The following is a 19115-nucleotide window of genomic DNA, read 5'->3' on the forward strand; positions in this document are numbered from 1 at the left end:
TTAGCATACTTATTAGAATATAATAATCTATAATTTTCAGTGATCATTGGCGATTGATAGAGATCGATGATACATTTCTATCAATCTTTATCATAATTCATAATCATTGTTGGCTTATATGCTCATTTACGGTTCCATTAATTATATAGTAGCAGATTCCACGGCTACCGACAAATCCCATTAAATGCTATTACCTACTTGTTGTGTAGATAAAACAATCAATCTTCCTATAATTAGCGATCCATGATTAAGCAATTAACACACAATTATTCATTTCCTATGCGAGCTATTCCTAATTAATTCCATTCAATTTGTCCAGCTATTACACTACTTTTTAAACCAGTGCCGCACGACTTAAAAAGTTTTAATTAAGTTGAAAATAATACAAATAAATTGTACTGCACTGATGAGAAAAATACATTACAGGCCGTTTATAATTATTGAAATATTTATTCAAACTTTGTGAAGAGACTTATTCATGTTATTAGTTTGACTCATTTCTGTCAGAATTACTTTTTACACATAGTCAATTATGATTCAAATTATTTTTAAAAGGGAAAAAACTCAAATATATTATCAACCAGAAATTGATATAAATAAGTCATTTTTTTAACGAATGACATAAATAAACATTTTTCTCAAAGTTCAATGGCACCTTTCCCATTATTTAAATACTCTTCATGCACAAAATTAATACAATAATAGTATATGCAGTGTAATCTCATGAACATCACACCTTACCCTTATCTTAGAAACTCGTAGGTTGCTTCAGATATAACCTCAGCTCAAGTAACAACAATTCAAAGCAGATGGATAAAAAAAATAAGGAAGTGGAGAAGCATGGGAATTCATGCACAAATTAAGAAGAGAGCTTTACCAGAAAAAGAGACATGTTCAGTTGCCCAAAATAATGGGCCTGTAGATATTGCACAGAAAAAACATGGGCTTGTAGATATTGCCGCCTTAAAAACGGCCCATTAGCATCAGTGACGCATATATCACGTGATTAGCCATTTCTATAGCTAACTATGGTAACTTTTTCACCAACCATGGTGACTTTTAACTCAAGTCCGTCCTCTACCAGACTCTCCAAGATCCTGACACCTGTCCAATCATACGGTGGTGATTATTTTTTCAGAAGTTATCCGTGTTCACATTTTCCTATATAATATTCCGTCTCGCTTAAACCCTAAGCACAAATCGTACCATCTTGTAAGTTTGAGAAACATCTAGTCTAGAGAGAAATGGCAAATCCAAAGGTTTTCTTTGACCTTACCATCGGTGGTGCACCAGCAGGCCGTGTGGTGATGGAGCTCTTCGCCGATACCACTCCCAAAACCGCTGAGAACTTCCGAGCTCTTTGTACCGGTGAGAAAGGTGTTGGAAGGATGGGGAAGCCTTTGCACTACAAGGGCTCAACCTTCCACCGTGTGATCCCAGGGTTCATGTGTCAGGGAGGTGATTTCACCGCCGGAAACGGAACCGGAGGAGAGTCGATCTATGGAGCCAAATTCAACGATGAGAACTTCGTTAAGAAGCACACCGGCCCTGGAATCCTCTCCATGGCTAATGCTGGACCTGGAACCAACGGTTCTCAGTTTTTCATCTGTACCGCTAAGACTGAGTGGCTCAACGGAAAGCACGTCGTGTTTGGTCAAGTTGTTGAAGGCATGGATGTGATTAAGAAGGCAGAGGCTGTTGGATCTAGCTCTGGAAGGTGCTCCAAGCCTGTGGTTATTGCTGACTGCGGTCAACTCTAGATCTGATGATGATGATGATCTAGTTTTATCAGTCTTTTATGTATTTGAGTCGCCGTTTTAGGCTTTGTTTTTAATTATAAACTATCTTTACTGCTTTGGTCGGGTCGTGTCGGGTCGAGTTCTAGGGTTAACCGTAATTGGTTGTTGTGTTGCTTCTACCGGTTTATGTTTAATCTTAAGACTACAATTAAATAAGATGCTCATAGTCTTGCTAATGCTAATCTCGATTTTGTTGCTTAATCTCCAAATTTTGGTTGAATGTCGTCATACTTTTGTGCTGAACTAAGTCATCATTTTGTTGTTTTCTTTTTGGCCGATAAAGATGTGACAGTGTGTTGACCGGGGTGTGGTTTACGTGAATTGAATGTATTCCTCCCTCTCAATTGTGGGTCCTATCCGAATCTAATTCCGATATTTTAAATTTGTGGTATATGTGGATCAAATTGAGCGGTGATTCTTGTGGCGCACCACCGAACAGCGTACTATTAATTAAGGTTTTCTTAATTTGCTTAAGAAGAAAAGTTAGTTTACTAATCCCCAAAAATAATATTCGACCCCTTCCAAAACTAACCCAATACCAAAAAAATTGTCACTTCCATGTGTTGGGTGTGGGGTTTAACACAAGTTAGTATTTATCTTTTAGGAACACTGGAGTGTGTGTGATTCGTTTAACTGCGTGTAGCTCATTTGAATGGTAAATACAGTTTTGAACAATTTTTATGTTTGCTTATTTTGAAAAGATTACACATTCTTGTATCAAATTATAATTTATGTGACTCGTTTAGATCACAATAAGAACGGCTACTAAAAGACATAACGCTGATTTATTTCGAAAAGAACATCCGCATTAATTTTTGTAGAGGAAAAAAGTTTTGCTAATTAGCTTGTACCTTGTTATCTACATTCAAAAGATAAATTTATATTTAAAGACTTTTACTCTGAATAATATGCTAAAAAAAACCATAAATATTACTCTCTCCGTTTCGTTTTACGTGACATCATTTCTTTTTTGGTCTGTGTCAAAAAAATGTCATATCATTTTGTTTTTGGTCTGTGCCAAAAAGAATATCATATTTTCTTATATTGTAAGTATATAAAGGTATAATTCTTTTTTCACCTTTTCTTGTCCCACTTTATTTTTAAAAATACTATCTAATACATTTTATAAGAAGAAAGAAAAATGAATTTACTTTTTTAAAAGTTGATTTGATAAATATTTTAAAATTTTCATTATTGTTTGAATGGAATAGGATATTGGGAGTACTATATGATATGCTAACACATTTGTGTTAAAGTCACTTCACTTTGTTGAGTTCCGTGCTAAACATCTTTTCTATTTTTATTTTTCTTGCCGATCAAAAATTTAAATAAAGTAAAATTCCACTGTGAGTTTATTACTCCTATTGGAAATTTTAGGAGCTAGAGCTCACTTAAGAATGATTAACTTGTCCTCATAACCCAATTTTAGTATATACGTTGGTCCTTATTTACTTTTCTATATTTTCTTTTATATTTGTTTCTATTTATTTGTATATTTTAACAAATTAAAAAAAATAATTTTTTTTAATATGATCTTATTTAATTTTAAAATTTTTTTAGTACTACTAAGTTGTAATGCATACTTTTTATTTTCCTCCAATTTATTTTACTTTAATTCCTTCCAAGAGCATTGATTAGTTATCTTTGTCATAAGTACTGTAAATAAACTTATGAACTTCCTTCCAAGAGCATTGATTAGTTATCTTGAGTGAATTTATTTTGAAATTATAAATTGTACTATAAAGATAAAATTGTAACTAGCCTATGATAACTATTGGTATGTGTCACTTTTAAAATAAACAACTAAATAGGATCAGAAGAAATATATAGTATAAGGTGGTCACATGAAATATCACGACCAGTTTAGAGGGTCATCTACTATAGTTAATAAGAATATTATGTAATATCTCAATTTATCAGTGTTTGTGAACTTCATTCGCATTTGCCCTTCAACTTTAATTTATTAGCCCATAAAGGCAAAATCAGGCTATTTAGTAATAATGATCGACTATTTTTTACCGAATAACAAAATGATTCCATTTGAAAATGCGGCAATGGCGTACATTTTGTTGTATTAATATTCTTGACCTTTTGAGAAAAATAGTCAATGCTAGATTGAACTTTAGTAGTCATTTAGGGGATTTAATTATTCTTAAGGTTCCTTCTTTTTAAGACCATATATAAGTGGCCATGTGTCCTAGCATCATCTTCAAAATTTGAAATGATTGGATTCTATGTTTTAAAAGGAATTCATTCGTAAATGGTAAGTGGACAGCTTTTGAATTGTAGTAGTATTTTTTCCTACCACATTCATTGATAATAATAAAGTGAGAATATATAATCGGAGGCCTGTCATAATTTAAAATTTATGCTTTTCAACTTCGCTACGATTTCATAACTGGTTTTAATAATTAAGTTTTGCAATTTTATGTTTGTATATATTAAAGTTAAAAATATAAGATCCCAAATAAAAATTATTCGTTTCCCCCACTATTGACAATAATGGTTATTTACTTTGAAATTGTTGGTGGAAACAAGTGGTCCTTAACCTCGGAGAACATTATTGGATTCAGTGGAAGTTAATTCTTTATTTCTTGAGGATTTTTATTTTCATCTATTATTAGCTTTGTGTGTAATTTTATATAATATATATGGCTATTTGTGTTCTCGATATCACTAAAAAATAATAATTTTGATTTCACTTAAAATAATCTAATTTACTTGCTTTTGTTTTTCGCATGACCCGATCCACTAAACAAATTAGACCCATATGATGAACTATTAATGTTTATGTATTAAAATTTTAATTTTCATTTGAAGATTTAGCTAAGAAGTAGATTGAATGGATTTTTTTGGTTGAAGGTGAGAATTTCTTGTTGAAAAAATATTGTTCGTTTAATTGTGAAATTTGATCCTTAAGCTACACGCAATTAATGGAGCTCGAAATTTGAGGTTAATTTTCTAGAAACGAACTTTGTTTTAAGTGAATATTTTACAAAAGCTCAAGAACACATAGGGGAGTTCATATTTGAAATTTGGGGTTTCTTGATGAATGATTTTTGTGTGAACTTCAACTGCAAAGTAGTGGGGGAAGAAGAACAAAATAAAATAATAATAGCGAAGGTGTACATTTGGGCCAATTGAATGATAAACGTGTTGGGCCTTTTTTTTTTTTCTTTTTATGTGGAAATAAAGTCTAAGGTTTTGAGAATTCCATTATTATTTTTTTTGGCAACTTTCACATATAGCAAACACAAATTTAAATTTGTATGTTATAGCAAAGTTTGCATAATTGCGCTCCATGATAAATATATAAATGTATAATTTGCTATATATATACAACTAAAAGTTATGCTCATTTCGCTATACATATATACAAACAAGTAATTGTATAATTCGTTGGTTCCTCTTTAGATTTGTATACAATTGAATCGAATTGTATAAAACAAGAAAGAGAGAAATTATATACAATTTGAATATGTACAAAACGAGAAAGAGAGAAAGACAAAAGAGACTTGGGCAGGGAATATACAATTGAATCGAATTGTATGAAACGAGAAAGAGAAAGACAAAAGAGACTTGGGCAGGAAATATACAATTGAATTTAATTGTATGAAACGAGAAAGAGAGAAGTTATACTCGAATTGTATAAAACGAGAAAGAGAGAACGACAAAAGTGACCTGGGAAGAGAAATATTTGTATTGTATAGTTATAAGTGTATAGGACGGAGATATATGTATTTGCATGTGTAAATACAATTTTCTCTCGCTTTATACAAACAGAAATACAATTTATACAATTATATTGTATAAAGCGAGAGAGGCAAGCGACACTGGCAAACAGTTTGCTAAGGAAAACAAATAAATCAGATTGTTTGCTAAGGAACACAAATAAATCAAACGGTAGCTACTGTATTTATTTTACATTATTAGTTTGCTATTCTATACAATTATCCTTTTTTTTTGGATAAATTTAGTCCAAATTTAACTAGCCCATTTTTGCATAAGCCCAAGATTATGGTGCATATGTAAGATTTTCTTTTAAGTCTTATTGGAGAAGAATCACAAGAGATTGAGAGTAGCATCCATTTTCATATCGCGATTTCCTCTTTGTTTCTTGTCTGATTGAGCTAATATTTGGACAGCGTGTTCCTTTCAACTTAATCTTTGATTTGGAACTGAGAGAGGGTGATTTGGAGCGGTGTAGCTCCAGATTTTAGTTTGTGAACAGTAGCTACGTTTGGTGTTTTTGCTTATCTTATTTCTTTATTTTTTGATGCTATCTTGTAGTTGTGTTGCTCATTATTGTTGGTGACCATTTTGGAGGACACTTTTGTAACTCTTGTTGATTATTATGGAGCTTTGGTCTTGTAATTTTTACTCTTTACATCGAAAAAGTTTTTCACGTTAAATTTGACGTCTCTTGTGTTAATTTATTTTTTCTTGCTTGGTTGATTCGTTTGCTGCCCAAACTATTTTATTGTTGCATTATTTTATCTTCTCTTGGTTCAAACAGAAAAGAAAGTTTTGACTTGAATTTCTTGTGCTATCGCTTTTTCATACACATTTATTTTTATGCTTGTCTTTCCACCAAAAAATACTTTCTATATATAATAAAAATATAGCAGAGATTAATTCTACTCCACAAAATAGAAAGAACAAAAATGGATTCTTTTTCTTTTCTAAAATGTTTAAAAGATGAGTCTTTTTAAGTATTAGACTTACTGTCTGTGGACTAGTCAAAATGTCGCCCATTTGCGATAGTGTATACACTGTATACTTAAGTTTTCATTATTATATGTATAAAGATTGATTTATTCGAACTAAATGAATTATCTAAATTAGATTAGAGATGATTCTAACGAAAATAATATATTAATTTCATAATTAGTTAATTTTTTTATCTTTACCATACAGTTATAAGAGAGTGTCGCCACATCTTTATCATAGTAGCGAGGATTTAAACCTCCTAAATCTCATTTCATCCCCCCTAAAAAAGAAAACGTCTAAAAGTAAATAAATAATGTATTTCAGTCCTTATTAAGTTTGTTAACTTAGCCGATTAAAATTTATTAAAAAACTAATTATAAAATATTCTATATCATGAAAGTGAATTAAAATAGAATAATAAACATGTATCATGATTTTGTCTCGTAATTAATCATCATTTAGATTTTATTGTAAAAGATTCTATATCATAAAAATGAATTAAGATGAAATGATATAAATTTTGAATCACAATTTCACGAAGGAGTTTGATCTGTAAACATATTTAGATATGGTTAATTTTGTTGCTCCATTTTAAAGTATGTAATTAAAAATTTAATTTAATTAAATCAAATAGTGAAGAAATAGCACATTAATAGGAAAGAGAGTAGGGTAAATCACATAAATATGCTATATAATAAAAATATTTACCATCTATGTCAATATAATTTTTTTAACTAAATATAATTATTTTTTTTTTGAAATATAAAGATTGTACCGTCTTTGCCACTTTTTCAGCGCTTTTTCCTCTTTAGTTTTTCTCTCTTCTCTTCTTCACCTCTTTCTCAACTCTTTTTCCTCTTCTTTTTTTTTCCTCTTTTGCTTCTTCGTCTCTTTCTTTCTTTTTATTCTCCTGCTTCTTATTTCTCTCTCTTTTTTACTCTTCTATTTTTTTCGTCACTTCCTCTAACTTTATTCATCTTCCATCTGTTTTTTTTTTCTTCTTCTTTGAACTTCTCATCTAAATAATCATCCTCAAATCAAGTTTTGCCCATATGACACTATTTTTATTCAAAAATAAGATGAAAAGAGGAATAGAAAGATCATAAATTTGTACAAAAACCACGTTTTTAAGCAGAAATTACAAATCTTTAAAATTACTGACGCAATAGTTCATCATTGATGGTCATTATAAAGCTTCAAATTTTAAATTAATTATTTGAATTTTACGAATTTGATGATTAATTTTTTATAGGTTGTTCCTACAAATAATGGATAATGTCGTTTGGAGTTTATATGTCAATTTTAAGAGGGTTTGTTTAAATTTATAATTGATTTTAGGAGAAATATTAGCTTATAATTCGAAAAAAGTGAAATTTATGGAACTATATCTCAATTGTATTAAAGTTGTATTAGATATGTTTTATAATTGTATTAAAATTGTATTAGATATGTTTTATAATTGTGTTGAAATTGTATTAAAATCATTAATAATAAATTTATAATACATATTATAATTTCACTCCTTATAGTGATAGTAACCAAAATAATTTAAGTAAAAACTTGTAATACATTTATAACATATGCACAATATATATTGCAAACATCACTCATCTTCTTAGAGATACAAACCAAAGTAATTTATCAGACACTTATAATACATAATTTATTCATGAATAATACAAGTATAATTCAGTCTATAAATTAATGTCTCGTCTTTCGTTAGTTACGTTGTTCATTGTTAATTTTCTCTTCTAATTCAATTTTAATATTGTGTAATACACTTTTAACGCAAATTTAATTCATTTGTAGTTTATTATACGTTACTATTAGATTACTCGTTTAATTCATTATTGATATAAGCTTAATTCACTCTATAGATCATTGTCAGGTGTTTTATTAGTTATATTTTTTATCCATGCATAATTCCCTCTTCTAATTCAACTTTAATATTTGTATAATGCACTTTTAATACAAGTTAATTCATTTTGCAGCTTATTGGTTGATTTGTTATGATTGAATTACTTGTTTAATTTATTATTAATACAAAATTTATTCAATTTACAAATTGCGTAGTGCTCTTTTGTTTGCTACATTTTGCGTACATGTTTAATTCACTTCTAATTCAACTTTCATATGAGTGTAATATATTTTTAATTCAAGATTTAATTATTGATACAAATTTTATGTAGTTTACGAATTAAAAAGTATATTTAAAATAAGTAATTATGTTTTAAAAGAGATACACTCAACATAAACTGTGGACAACAAGATCACAATATGAAGACTTGCAAAAATGTTACGCCTTATTATAAAGAATTTTTTTTAGTATTTTTAGAATTTGATTACTTTGCTATAAGAATTTGGATCATTTCTTTTGTCTTCTAATTAAGTATTAACACATGGCCTTATGTATGAATTGTTATGAAATTTTCTAGTTATATATCACTACCAAATGTGTGTTAAAAATACTACGTATATTTTATTTGTATTACATAAGAATTATAAGTGTTGAGAAAAAAAATTAAATGTGTGTTAAAAATAATTATGCTTCATCTGTATGACATATGTAAGTTTTATGAAATTTTTTAAGCTGAAGCTTGCATTATGAATTAGTGTTATCTTATAAATGTATTAAATATGTATAAAATTATTTTAAGTAAGTATTGCTAAAAATTGACAAAAATAATAATAAATTAAAAATATACTTAAAAATGATAATTATTAAATAAAAGACCTTCACTTGCGTAATTTTATGTAATTTTTTCATAAGCGGCGGCAACAGCCTGATTAGGGTCAGTTGGGTCAAAGCTTACACCCTTTTTGTTTATCTGCTGACGTGGTTTTCTTCGTTAGACTCGTTACCGTTATCTGATCATTTTCCCAAAGCTCATATTAACGACGTTAAGATTCCCCGCGTTACAGTAAAACTTTGGAGGAGGAGGAGGAGGAAAAAGCTTACAGCGGAAGATAAGTTTGGGTTATTGGAGGGAGAAGAGAAAGAGAATTCTCTGAAATTATAGTTTAATTTGTTCTTCAACCGTTTCAGATCTCCCTCTCCCAATTCGAATTTTGTGAAACTAACGTTCTTTCAGGTTCTATATATGTTCACATTTTTGACCGTATACAGGAGAAGAAAGGTATAGCGGAGATTATTCGTACAGATTGATTGATTGTGTGTATATACATATATTGAAGAAGTAAGGATATTGGTTATTGGGAGAACGCAACTAGTTTAGTTTTAGCAATGGTTTCAAGCTTGTTTATTGGAACAAGTTTTATATTGAAGAAGAAAAGTTTCATGCGTGCTGCTGTTGGCACTCGAGCAGGTCTGAAAATAATAAAAAAAAAACTCTCTCTACTACATCTTAACTTCGATTTATTGGTCAATTTACTGTTGATTGAATTCGGAAAATCTGTTCGCTTGCTTGATTTTTCATTTATTGCTCATGGATTAAAGTTGCAGTGCTTGTATGGATGCACAATTCTAGCAATTAATGATGGAATTTAGTTGGAAAACTGCTCTATGTGTTATATTAGTGAAATAATGTATCAATTGATTGCGAATTATCTGACTTATGAACTCCTTCAATGTGTGATATTAGTGATATAATGTATCCATCAACTGTGAATTGTTTGACTTATGAACCGCCATAGTCATTCCTCTTAATTGAGGCCTGTTCGATATTCAAAAGATTCATTATAGTCGGATTACTTTACACTGACCATCTCGCTTTCTTTATCATGGCTTAGGACCATATATGCTTTGTGAAACTCACATGGGCAAAATTATATTAGTGAAAGAGTGTGCTGCATTTATAATTCATTATTTGATATTTGTTTTTATTCTATATAGTACTTAATTCCTAAGCATTGTTATGACAATGTATATCTTCAATATAGGGTGAACTGTTCAATTTGTTGTATTTATGTTGGTTCTACTTTGATTGATCAAGGCAATCTTTTTTAAGATAGTTCATTGTTCCTTGTTTGAGTGGGTAGATACCGTCTGATAAACAGTGCTACTGACATACAACTAGATTTAAGTTTACTAGGATTTTGCTCATTTCGGTGGTGGATTCAATTTCATTAAGGATCACTTTCTGTCAGGTATTACTGTTCAGGCATGTGTTGGAAACATAAATTCAGTGGGGGATGCAACACATGAAAAGAAAAGAGAAAATCGAGTAATCCATTTTTTTGGAAATGGACAGGAAATGCTAAAATATCAAATATGAGGTCTAAAGGAAAACTATTTATCTTAATGTTTTCGTGCTGTGTTTCTAACCCCATTAGGTCCATTCTCTTTCTGTTAACAATTACATGATGTGAATAGGCGAATTGGGTTCTTGACATTCATGGTTCTAACCTCATTGTCAGTTACTTTAATTTAAACCATGACTAGAAAGATGAATAAGTAATACTTAGTTTTCTAGCTGATTAAATTTTGCAACGCCAGTTTGCACAACTTCTATTCTCATTCATGATCTTGCCAATCAATACATAATATGAGAAGAACCATTTTCGGTTGGACATTTAGTGAACGCAGAAGTATTTATTAATGAAGTACTTATGAGTTCACAAGGAGTATTAGCTGTACATGAAGCGGAGCATATTTTGCTTGAAAGTTTATACTATTTTGTTTATCAAACTGCAGTCTAGCGTGTCAATTTTCTGTTTAGTATTTAATTGGCAAAATAACTTTAACATTTTCTTTCATATCCTTTTTCCTTATTGTATTCTTTGTCAACTTCAATACGCCGGGTTAAACAGTTATTTGGGGACTGTGATCTTCACTGCAGGAGTTGGAGGCTATACCTATTTGTTGAACCCCTTTGGTGGGCAGGCATGATTACAAGTGGATCATGAGTTGTGATTGTTATTTCCTGTGCTAAACCCAACAGTTTCCACGAGTTAACTTCATTCAGGATAAATATGCATTAGTATCGTTGGGGTCTTAATGACATTTGGATTTGGATATGCAATGATTGTTGGGGAGGTTTCCAATTTTGTGGCCTATATTTATGCTCCAGCAATTCTTGTGACCCAACTTGGTGTGTTGAGTATAATTATCAGGTGAGATTTTGAACTCTTATGTGCTGTTTTGAAACTCTGGCAAGGAACTCCTGCTGATGTTTCCATAACTAACCTTGGTAAATCTGAATAGTGCTGTCTTGACACATTTTATTTTGAGGGAACGACTACAACAATTAGGTGTAGTGGGATGCATATTATGCATAGTAGGATCTGTGGTAATGGTTATACATGCACCTCAAGAGCATATGCCAAGTTCTGTACGATAAATCTGGATTTTAGCAATTCAATTAGGTCTGTACTTTTAGTGTTTTTTCCTGTTTATCTTGCTATAGGTTATGATTTTTCTTTCCGTTGAGCTCATTATGAATTTTTCCTCCTAATTTTGTCTGCAACATTTGTAATTTATGTGGCAGCAACAATATTCATAGTAGCAGCTTTGATGTTTCATTATGAACCTCGTTATGGACAAACATGCTGATATATTTGGGAATATGTTCCTTAATGGGTGCACTTACAATAATTATGGTTTCTTCTAGACTTCTTCTAGTCATCATCTATATTCCTACGTAGAATTTGTACATTACGTTCTTTTTGGACATAATACATCTTTGCAGATGTGAACACTTTCCTAGCCCATCAAGATGTTTCTGTGGCTTTCTATTAATTTATTGAATTTGCAGGTCGTCAGCATAAAGGCTAAAGGAATTAGATAGATTGCCTATCCGCAGACTTGGTTTTTTCTAGCTGTTGCAGTAATCTTCGTCTTCACGCAGTTAAATTATCTAAACAGGGTAATGACATAATACTTTCCAGCTTGACTGAGATCTGCTGTAATCCATCTCATAAGTCATTTCCATTGCCTTTCCTAGCGTGAATTTCCAATTCTCTAAAACGAATGCTTATAATCAGGACTAGTTCAGACCATACATAATGTGTATATATGATGTCAATTTCTCTGAATTTGAATGTTACTCCCATTGTAGTTATTTGGCTTTACAATATCCATGTAATGGTATCAATTATTGCAGAAATAGAGAATCAATACTTGATACCAACTATGCAACAATATTTGCCAAGTCTTTTCATTCTATCTGTGTTTCAACTTTTGTGATTTGGCAATAAACTTGTTGCTCTTTGTTGTGTGTGCTTGATATATGAGCGTTTTTAATATCTGAAACAAGTGCTCTGGTTGAGAATCTTGCAAAGAACTTCATATTCAAATTTTCCTTATTACATGAACCTTGAGATGCTCTTTGACCATTGCAAAGTGCAGTAAATGGGCAGTGCATGCTCCTTGACCATTACAAAGTGTAGTAAATGGGCAGTGCATGCTAACATTTATGCATCATTTTGATAGGCACTGGATACATTCAATGCTGCAATTGTTTCTCCAATATATTCTGTAATGTTCACCACTTTGACCATCATCGCAAGCACAATAATGTTCAAGGTATGTTATCAATCTGAAGCTATCCTTTGTTGTGGTCCTCTATCAATATGCACACCGAGTAAAGGCTTTGAACCTGTCATTTGCTTTGTTATATTTCTTTGCAGGACTGGACTGGGCAAGATGTAGTAGTATCGTATCTGATATCTGTGGATTTATCACAGTTCTTTCGGGAATAATTTTACTCCATCTGACTAGAGAACAAGAACCAACAAATCCACCAAGTAAAAATTAAGCATGTACCTGCTACCCAGCTATATGAATCGTCTGTCTCTCATCTTGATGTATGTATATCCTTGATATCATGCAGTCTAAAATCTTTTAAAATGTATGGCATTGGATCTGTATGTCTGCAATACCTAAAAACATATGTTGAGGGTGTAATTATCCTATTTTGGGTCAATTTGACTACTTAGTTTCTATGAACCTTCTAAATTTGGTTACTTTGTGTTGACCTGATTTCAATAAGACGGTAAGGAACACAAATAAAATAATCAAACTTGTAATCCATCTAATTTTACTTGACCTTTCACAACAATTATTCCATTTCGATATGGGGCAGACCACCAAAGGAGCACACATTTTTACAGTGCAACATATGGTGAAACAGTGAGGTTAACTGCTCCAAATTTTTCTTAATTAGTGCACATGCTCTTCTAATTTTGGGTACTTGGTTCTACGGTTAAACATTTTAAAAGAGCATGTGTTTCCATCATGTAACACATTAGCATCCTTTTATTGACATTGGGACAGATGACTCCCTTGAGCTAGTGATTCACAGAAACTTTTAAGTACTTTCTGGCATTAATTTTGATGTTGTAGAACTTTCCGTATAAGTTCAGGTCTGGAGTATACTTAATGTTCTTAGAGATACTTCTGCAGAAGCTAGACTTGGAACTCCAAATTGAAGCCTCAATATATTTATACGCCTCAAAAGTATTGTAAGTTTGTGCTTATAATACATTAGTTTATGCAGGAAATGTATCGTGGTATGATGGAAAAGATATAAAAGCTTTGGAGGATGGACATTACATAATGTTGAATGATTCAAACTATTTCTGCTGATATCATCTCGTTGATATACATTCTACATTTTGACTGCAAAAGTTGAAATTGTATCCACAACTGATGCTTAATTTGTGAGCATTCTTGCGAAAGCACTGCAATGTTGAGCTTTACAACTAGGAGGCAAGTTCTGGTACAAGCACAATTTTGGGGAAGGCTATTGAGTCAAAGTCACCTTGTAACTGAAGCTTGGCGTTGTTCAAATTTGAGAGCTGTTGTTCAAATTTGAGGTTTGTACATACTCGATGATGTCTCTTCATTCAGTTGGTTGTGCAGAGAATTTTAATTGATTCATGTTGTAATTTATTGTGCCACCAAATTGTTGCAACATATTATGAGTTTTATAGTGTGAGTATATAACATAGTGAAGAAGGTTGCAGCAGTAAGTTAGATCATTTATTATCTGAGGATTTCATGATATGGAAATCTGGCCTGTTTATTGACGGGTAATGACCCACCATTCTTTAAAATTTGTTTCATGTTTGTATGGTGAGCTCATTTTCACATCTAAGAGTAATTGGAAGAATTATTCCCTTTGTAGACAAATTTAGCTAAAAAGCTAATGGGGCCAATTTTTTCGGTATAATACATAAATATTACCTTACCTTGATTTTATTTTATATTTATGTCTTTCAATTTTGAATGTGCACAAATAGACACTTAAATTTGTATAAAATTATATAAATAGACATAATGTGACATTTTACATGACAATTTGCATAGTAGGTGAAGGTCCTACATGTTCTATGCCATGTAAGACTCATTCGTTCACTTGTTCAACTTTAAAATCAATTTTAGTGTTTAGTTGTGCGCACACACAAAATTAAAGAACATAAATATAAAATGAAACTAAGTTAAAACACATTTTTATGTATTATGCTTTTTTTGTTTTGTTGCACTTGTAAGAAATGACTTATAAAATAAAATCAAATTAAAAAGCGCATTTTTGTGTCACACCGTATGAACATAAATAGATGATCAAATAACCCAAGTTATTCATAGGTAGACAATTACTATTTTTCCTTGTAATTGATATTTTTAGGACTTAATCATAATTAGTAACTCTCTTTTGATGTTAAGATTAGAGAACGTTTTGCGATTACTATCAAAATGTATTAGACTCTATTTAATATTTGTGAAATTCAATTTAATAATTTTTAGTTAGGAAAAAGTAACAAGATACTCAACAAATTAGGATAAGCTTGACAAAATTATTAGTAAGGAATTTAAAAAACCATTAAATCTCTTACTTAAACTCAATTGGTATAATCTTATTTATATTATCTATCTTAAATCGATATAAAAATAATCTATTATTCTGAACGTTAAAATTTATCAATTCATGATAAATCTTCGTATAAGCTCTCACAATCTCCTTTTTTTTTCTTTTCATAATACTCCTTTTAATTCTTTCAAGTGTTTCTACTTGTTGGTTTTCCTTTTCCTCTTTATTTTCTAGTCATCAATAAATTATTATGAGGATTACCTGTAATTTCTTAGTTATTATTACAGCAAGAAGATATGGAATGCAATATTTGTGGTCTACAATTACACATTTACACGTCTTGAATAAACAATTAAAAAATCTATATAATCAACGCAAAGTCCTTTTCCTTTCAGATGAAGGAGTTAATCTCCACCGTTGATCAAGACGAATCTATTCCGTAAAATCGTTTCTTATCGTATGTTGACCGTTGGATTAAATCGACAGATCCTCTTTAGTAAAAACCTATTTCTTCGCTTGAAACGAAAGCGAATTCTCTCAAAAAAAACCTACACAGAGATTAAGAGTCCAAACAGCAATAGCAAAGAGCAAACATGGCGGCAACCGTGAGCGCGTGGGCAAAACCAGGCGCGTGGGCACTTGATTCGGAGGAGAACGAGTTGGAACTTCAAAAGGAAGAGTCGGTGAAGGTTGAGAATCACTCCAATGGCGGCGGTGCGGGTGGCCTTGCCGATTTTCCATCTTTGGCTGCTGTCGCCACCACCAAAACGAAGAAGAAGAAGCCACAAACCCTATCCCTTCAGGAGTTCAGCACTTACAGCGCTGCTAAGCAGTCACAAACTGCCGCCGCTGCGGCAACCAAAGGCCTGACACCGGAGGAAGTCTTGATGCTCCCCACCGGTCCTCGCGAGCGCACTGCGGAGGAACTTGACCAGTCTCGACTTGGTGGTGGTTTCAGATCGTACGGTTACGACAGGCAAGGGGGGAGGGGTTCGTCGGACGATTCTCGTAGGCAGGGAGGGTTCCGAAGGGATACCGATAGGGAAATTGCTCCCTCTCGTGCTGACGAGACTGATGATTGGGGTGCAGCTAAGAAAACATCGGCTGGTAATGGTTTTGAAAGAAGAGGGGAGAGAGGTGAAAGGGGAGGTTTTTTCTCCGATTCCCAGTCTAAAGCTGATGAATCTGATAATTGGGCTGCGAATAAAGCTTTTGTACCCTCTTCTGGTCGAAGATTTGATAGGAGAGTGAGTTTTGGGTCAAACGGTAGTGATTCTGATTCGGATCGGTGGACCAAAAGAAAGGAAGAGGAAGGAGGACGGAGATTTGCCTCTGGTGGTGGTGCATTCGACAGTTTAAGAGAAAGAAGAGGCGGTTACGATTCAAACGGTGGCGTGGATTCAGAAAATTGGGGAAAGAAGAGAGAAGAGAACGGAGTTTCTGCTGGTGGTGGTAGGCCAAAGTTGAATTTGCAACCAAGGACATTGCCATTGAGTGAAGGACAGCAGAACGGTAATGAGCCCGTGCCTGCTCCTGTCCCTGCCCCTGTGGCGAAGCCAAAAGGGGCTAATCCATTTGGGGCAGCTAGACCAAGAGAGGAGGTATTGAAGGAGAAGGGACAGGATTGGAAGGAGATTGACCAAAAGCTTGAGTCTTTGAAGGTAAAGGAGGCTTCTGAGTCCAGTGATGGTGCTCCAATCCCCAAGAAAGCTTGGGGGAGTCCTAACGGGAAGCTGATTTTTCGCGAGGGCAAGACCGAGAAGAGTTGGAGGAAGCCTGAGCTGAATGAAGTTCCTCCTTCCAGGTCTGATGGATTCTTATGTTAGATTCTAGATTTATCAACTCTTGTCGTGTACTGACCAATGTTAATTTTGTGTGATTTCATGGATTATTACTGCTTGCTATTCGCAGAATATACTTTGATTAGTTGATTGGTTATAGATATTTGTGTGTTTAGGGGTTTAACAAGTTATGTAAAGCTTACTTTTATTGTTTGCTGGATTTCCCTAAATCTAACTGCCTATAGTCCCATATTCTAGAACATGGTGTGTACCAACTACCAAGTATAATGTAGTCGTGTATTTACATAGTCCAAGTGTAGTTGTAATGCCATGGATGACTATAAATTTTTATTTGCTTGCTTGATATTGAAAGATTATTAACCAGCTCTTGGACCTGACACTCATTGGTAGGACTTAGGGAACAACCTTGGTGTTGAGCAATGCAGTAAAAAGCTGCCTTTCTGTTTTCCCCGTGTATCGGCCTCAGAGGAACATTTGTACTGGATGCACTTCCTCCTAATTTAGGGTTATAAAGTGGGGGTTTGTGCAAAATGTATATAGATGATTTTGTACAAACTCATGGAAAGAATGAGGCTTTAAATTGCTTGATGTGCTGATTCTTGCTTCTGGGTAGTGCATTTTCTGGCAAGGACTCAACTTGGAGTCAGATAGGATTGGGTCGTTCATGCTGTGTACTGGGGAGCTTCCTCTATTGTTTACCTTCTCTTGTTCCTTTGTTTTGTTTGAGCAGCAGCTTTGAGTTTTACATAATTTGCTGATTGTGCAACAACCTAAATGACATGGTTCCTGACACTCATTTTTGTCATGTTTTGTAGTGCTGAGGAAACTGTAAATGAAACTGCTGCTGAGTCTGGTGGTGAGCCACAAATATGATGCCAAAGGAAGTTAAAAGTTTATGAGAGCTATGTTTCCTTCAGAGTTTGAAATAGATTCATGTGATGCGAAGCATTGAAGCAATTTTGATAGAACGTGTTTTGTTTTCTGTGTACCTACAAACATTATCATTTTGCTATTTATGTTTGTTCCTTTTTTATGTTGACTCAGTTTAAAATTGTTTGTTCTTATTCTTATGTGGAACAAAAGGGCATAAAGACTGTTAGATTTTGATTTTTGATCACTCTTAATTTATTTTTGGACTTCTTCCGTTATTCTTATCATGTTATCTTCTTCTTCTTAGTAGAAAATAGATGTTGTAAGTTCTAACAGGAACGAAGATTCATCTTTATTGACCTCTAATCTCTTCACTTCTGCTTCTTCTAGACTTCAAATTTAAGAAATACTAAAGTCTTATTTCATCTTATAATAGAGTGTCTGTTTTTATATCAAAAGACATTATGCTAAAGGAATTGTAACTTCAATTTTCTTAAAGCAGCACTATTTGCAACAATTTCACCTAACATATAAAGCTAAAGCTATATTGGAACTAATTCTCAAGTATTTCCCATATCATTTTCTAAGACAACATTTCTAGATTTTCTATATAATATATTCTTAGAAATAGGTCCTTTCATTATCCAAGATACGTGGCGATCTTCTGCTTACATATTTTCTCTACTATGATAGATTGGTCCTTTTGCGATGTGTTGACACGTTAATTACATTACTATTTAGTAATAATATCTCTAATTATCAATATTAATACATTTTCATGGTACGACAGCACATCATTGTGTTACGTGTAGTTCTATTGTTATTGTTTTCTTAGTTAATGTTATTCATGAATGCTCCACACGACTCGGACGGCTATCTAATATGTTATGTATCAACACCTGTAGTTTTACGAGTAGAATTCGAATTAAAGTGATATGTATGTAATTTTATTTGTATCTTGTGAACTTAGATAGATTTTTATTAATAGGCACTCAACTCAAGTAAATTAAACCAAATTAGGTATAGAAAAAAATATTGATAATTGCAAACAACAAATAATATGATGATAAAATAAGTAATAATAACATTGAAAATTATAAAAAAAAATAAAAAAAAATCGACTAACCATCAACCGTAAGTGATATTATACAATTACTACACAC

The 19115-nt window shown here is 32.4% G+C and overlaps 3 protein-coding genes across 7 annotated transcripts; all 3 read left to right on the plus strand.

Moving 5' to 3' along the window:
- The first annotated feature begins 1179 nt into the window (after positions 1-1179).
- On the plus strand, positions 1180-2000 carry LOC107026642 (peptidyl-prolyl cis-trans isomerase). Its single transcript, XM_015227689.1, has one exon. The coding sequence runs from the start codon at positions 1245-1247 to the stop codon at positions 1758-1760; it is 516 nt and encodes a 171-aa protein (XP_015083175.1). The 5' UTR covers positions 1180-1244; the 3' UTR covers positions 1761-2000.
- A 7334-nt stretch (positions 2001-9334) lies between these two features.
- LOC107026650 lies at positions 9335-14641 on the plus strand. 5 transcript variants are annotated; one of them, XR_003574408.1, is made up of 6 exons: positions 9335-9835; positions 10617-11582; positions 12224-12334; positions 12901-12993; positions 13098-13274; positions 13967-14641. XR_003574408.1 is itself a non-coding variant. In XM_027911706.1 (4 exons), the coding sequence occupies exons 1-3, from the start codon at positions 9754-9756 to the stop codon at positions 13223-13225; spliced, it is 303 nt and encodes a 100-aa protein (XP_027767507.1). In that variant the 5' UTR covers positions 9363-9753; the 3' UTR covers positions 13226-13274; positions 13967-14641. The 5 variants fall into 5 exon arrangements, 1 of the variants encoding a protein (XP_027767507.1); XR_003574406.1 differs by having other exon boundaries at positions 9375-9835; positions 11309-11582; XR_003574410.1 differs by lacking the exon at positions 13098-13274 and having other exon boundaries at positions 9363-9835; positions 11309-11582.
- An 810-nt stretch (positions 14642-15451) lies between these two features.
- On the plus strand, positions 15452-18206 carry LOC107007766 (eukaryotic translation initiation factor 4B3). Its single transcript, XM_015206534.2, has 2 exons — positions 15452-17084; positions 17898-18206. Exons 1-2 carry the CDS (start codon positions 15874-15876, stop codon positions 17953-17955), a joined length of 1269 nt encoding a protein of 422 aa, XP_015062020.1. The 5' UTR covers positions 15452-15873; the 3' UTR covers positions 17956-18206.
- The last annotated feature ends 909 nt before the right edge of the window (positions 18207-19115 follow it).

The sequence above is a fragment of the Solanum pennellii genome, chromosome 1 (genome assembly GCF_001406875.1).
Source record: "Solanum pennellii chromosome 1, SPENNV200".
Taxonomy (NCBI): domain Eukaryota; kingdom Viridiplantae; phylum Streptophyta; class Magnoliopsida; order Solanales; family Solanaceae; genus Solanum; species Solanum pennellii.

Bases quoted from the DNA above. Each gene is read 5' to 3' on its own strand.
- LOC107007766 (XM_015206534.2), top strand. From the start codon at position 15,874: ATGGCGGCAACCGTGAGCGCGTGGGCAAAACCAGGCGCGTGGGCACTT. The intron at 17,085-17,897 runs GTCTGATGGATT...CATGTTTTGTAG, and splicing joins AATGAAGTTCCTCCTTCCAG to TGCTGAGGAAACTGTAAATG.
- LOC107026642 (XM_015227689.1), top strand. From the start codon at position 1,245: ATGGCAAATCCAAAGGTTTTCTTTGACCTTACCATCGGTGGTGCACCA.
- LOC107026650 (XM_027911706.1), top strand. From the start codon at position 9,754: ATGGTTTCAAGCTTGTTTATTGGAACAAGTTTTATATTGAAGAAGAAA. The intron at 9,836-12,900 runs GTCTGAAAATAA...TCATTTTGATAG, and splicing joins TGCTGTTGGCACTCGAGCAG to GCACTGGATACATTCAATGC. The intron at 12,994-13,097 runs GTATGTTATCAA...ATTTCTTTGCAG, and splicing joins CAAGCACAATAATGTTCAAG to GACTGGACTGGGCAAGATGT.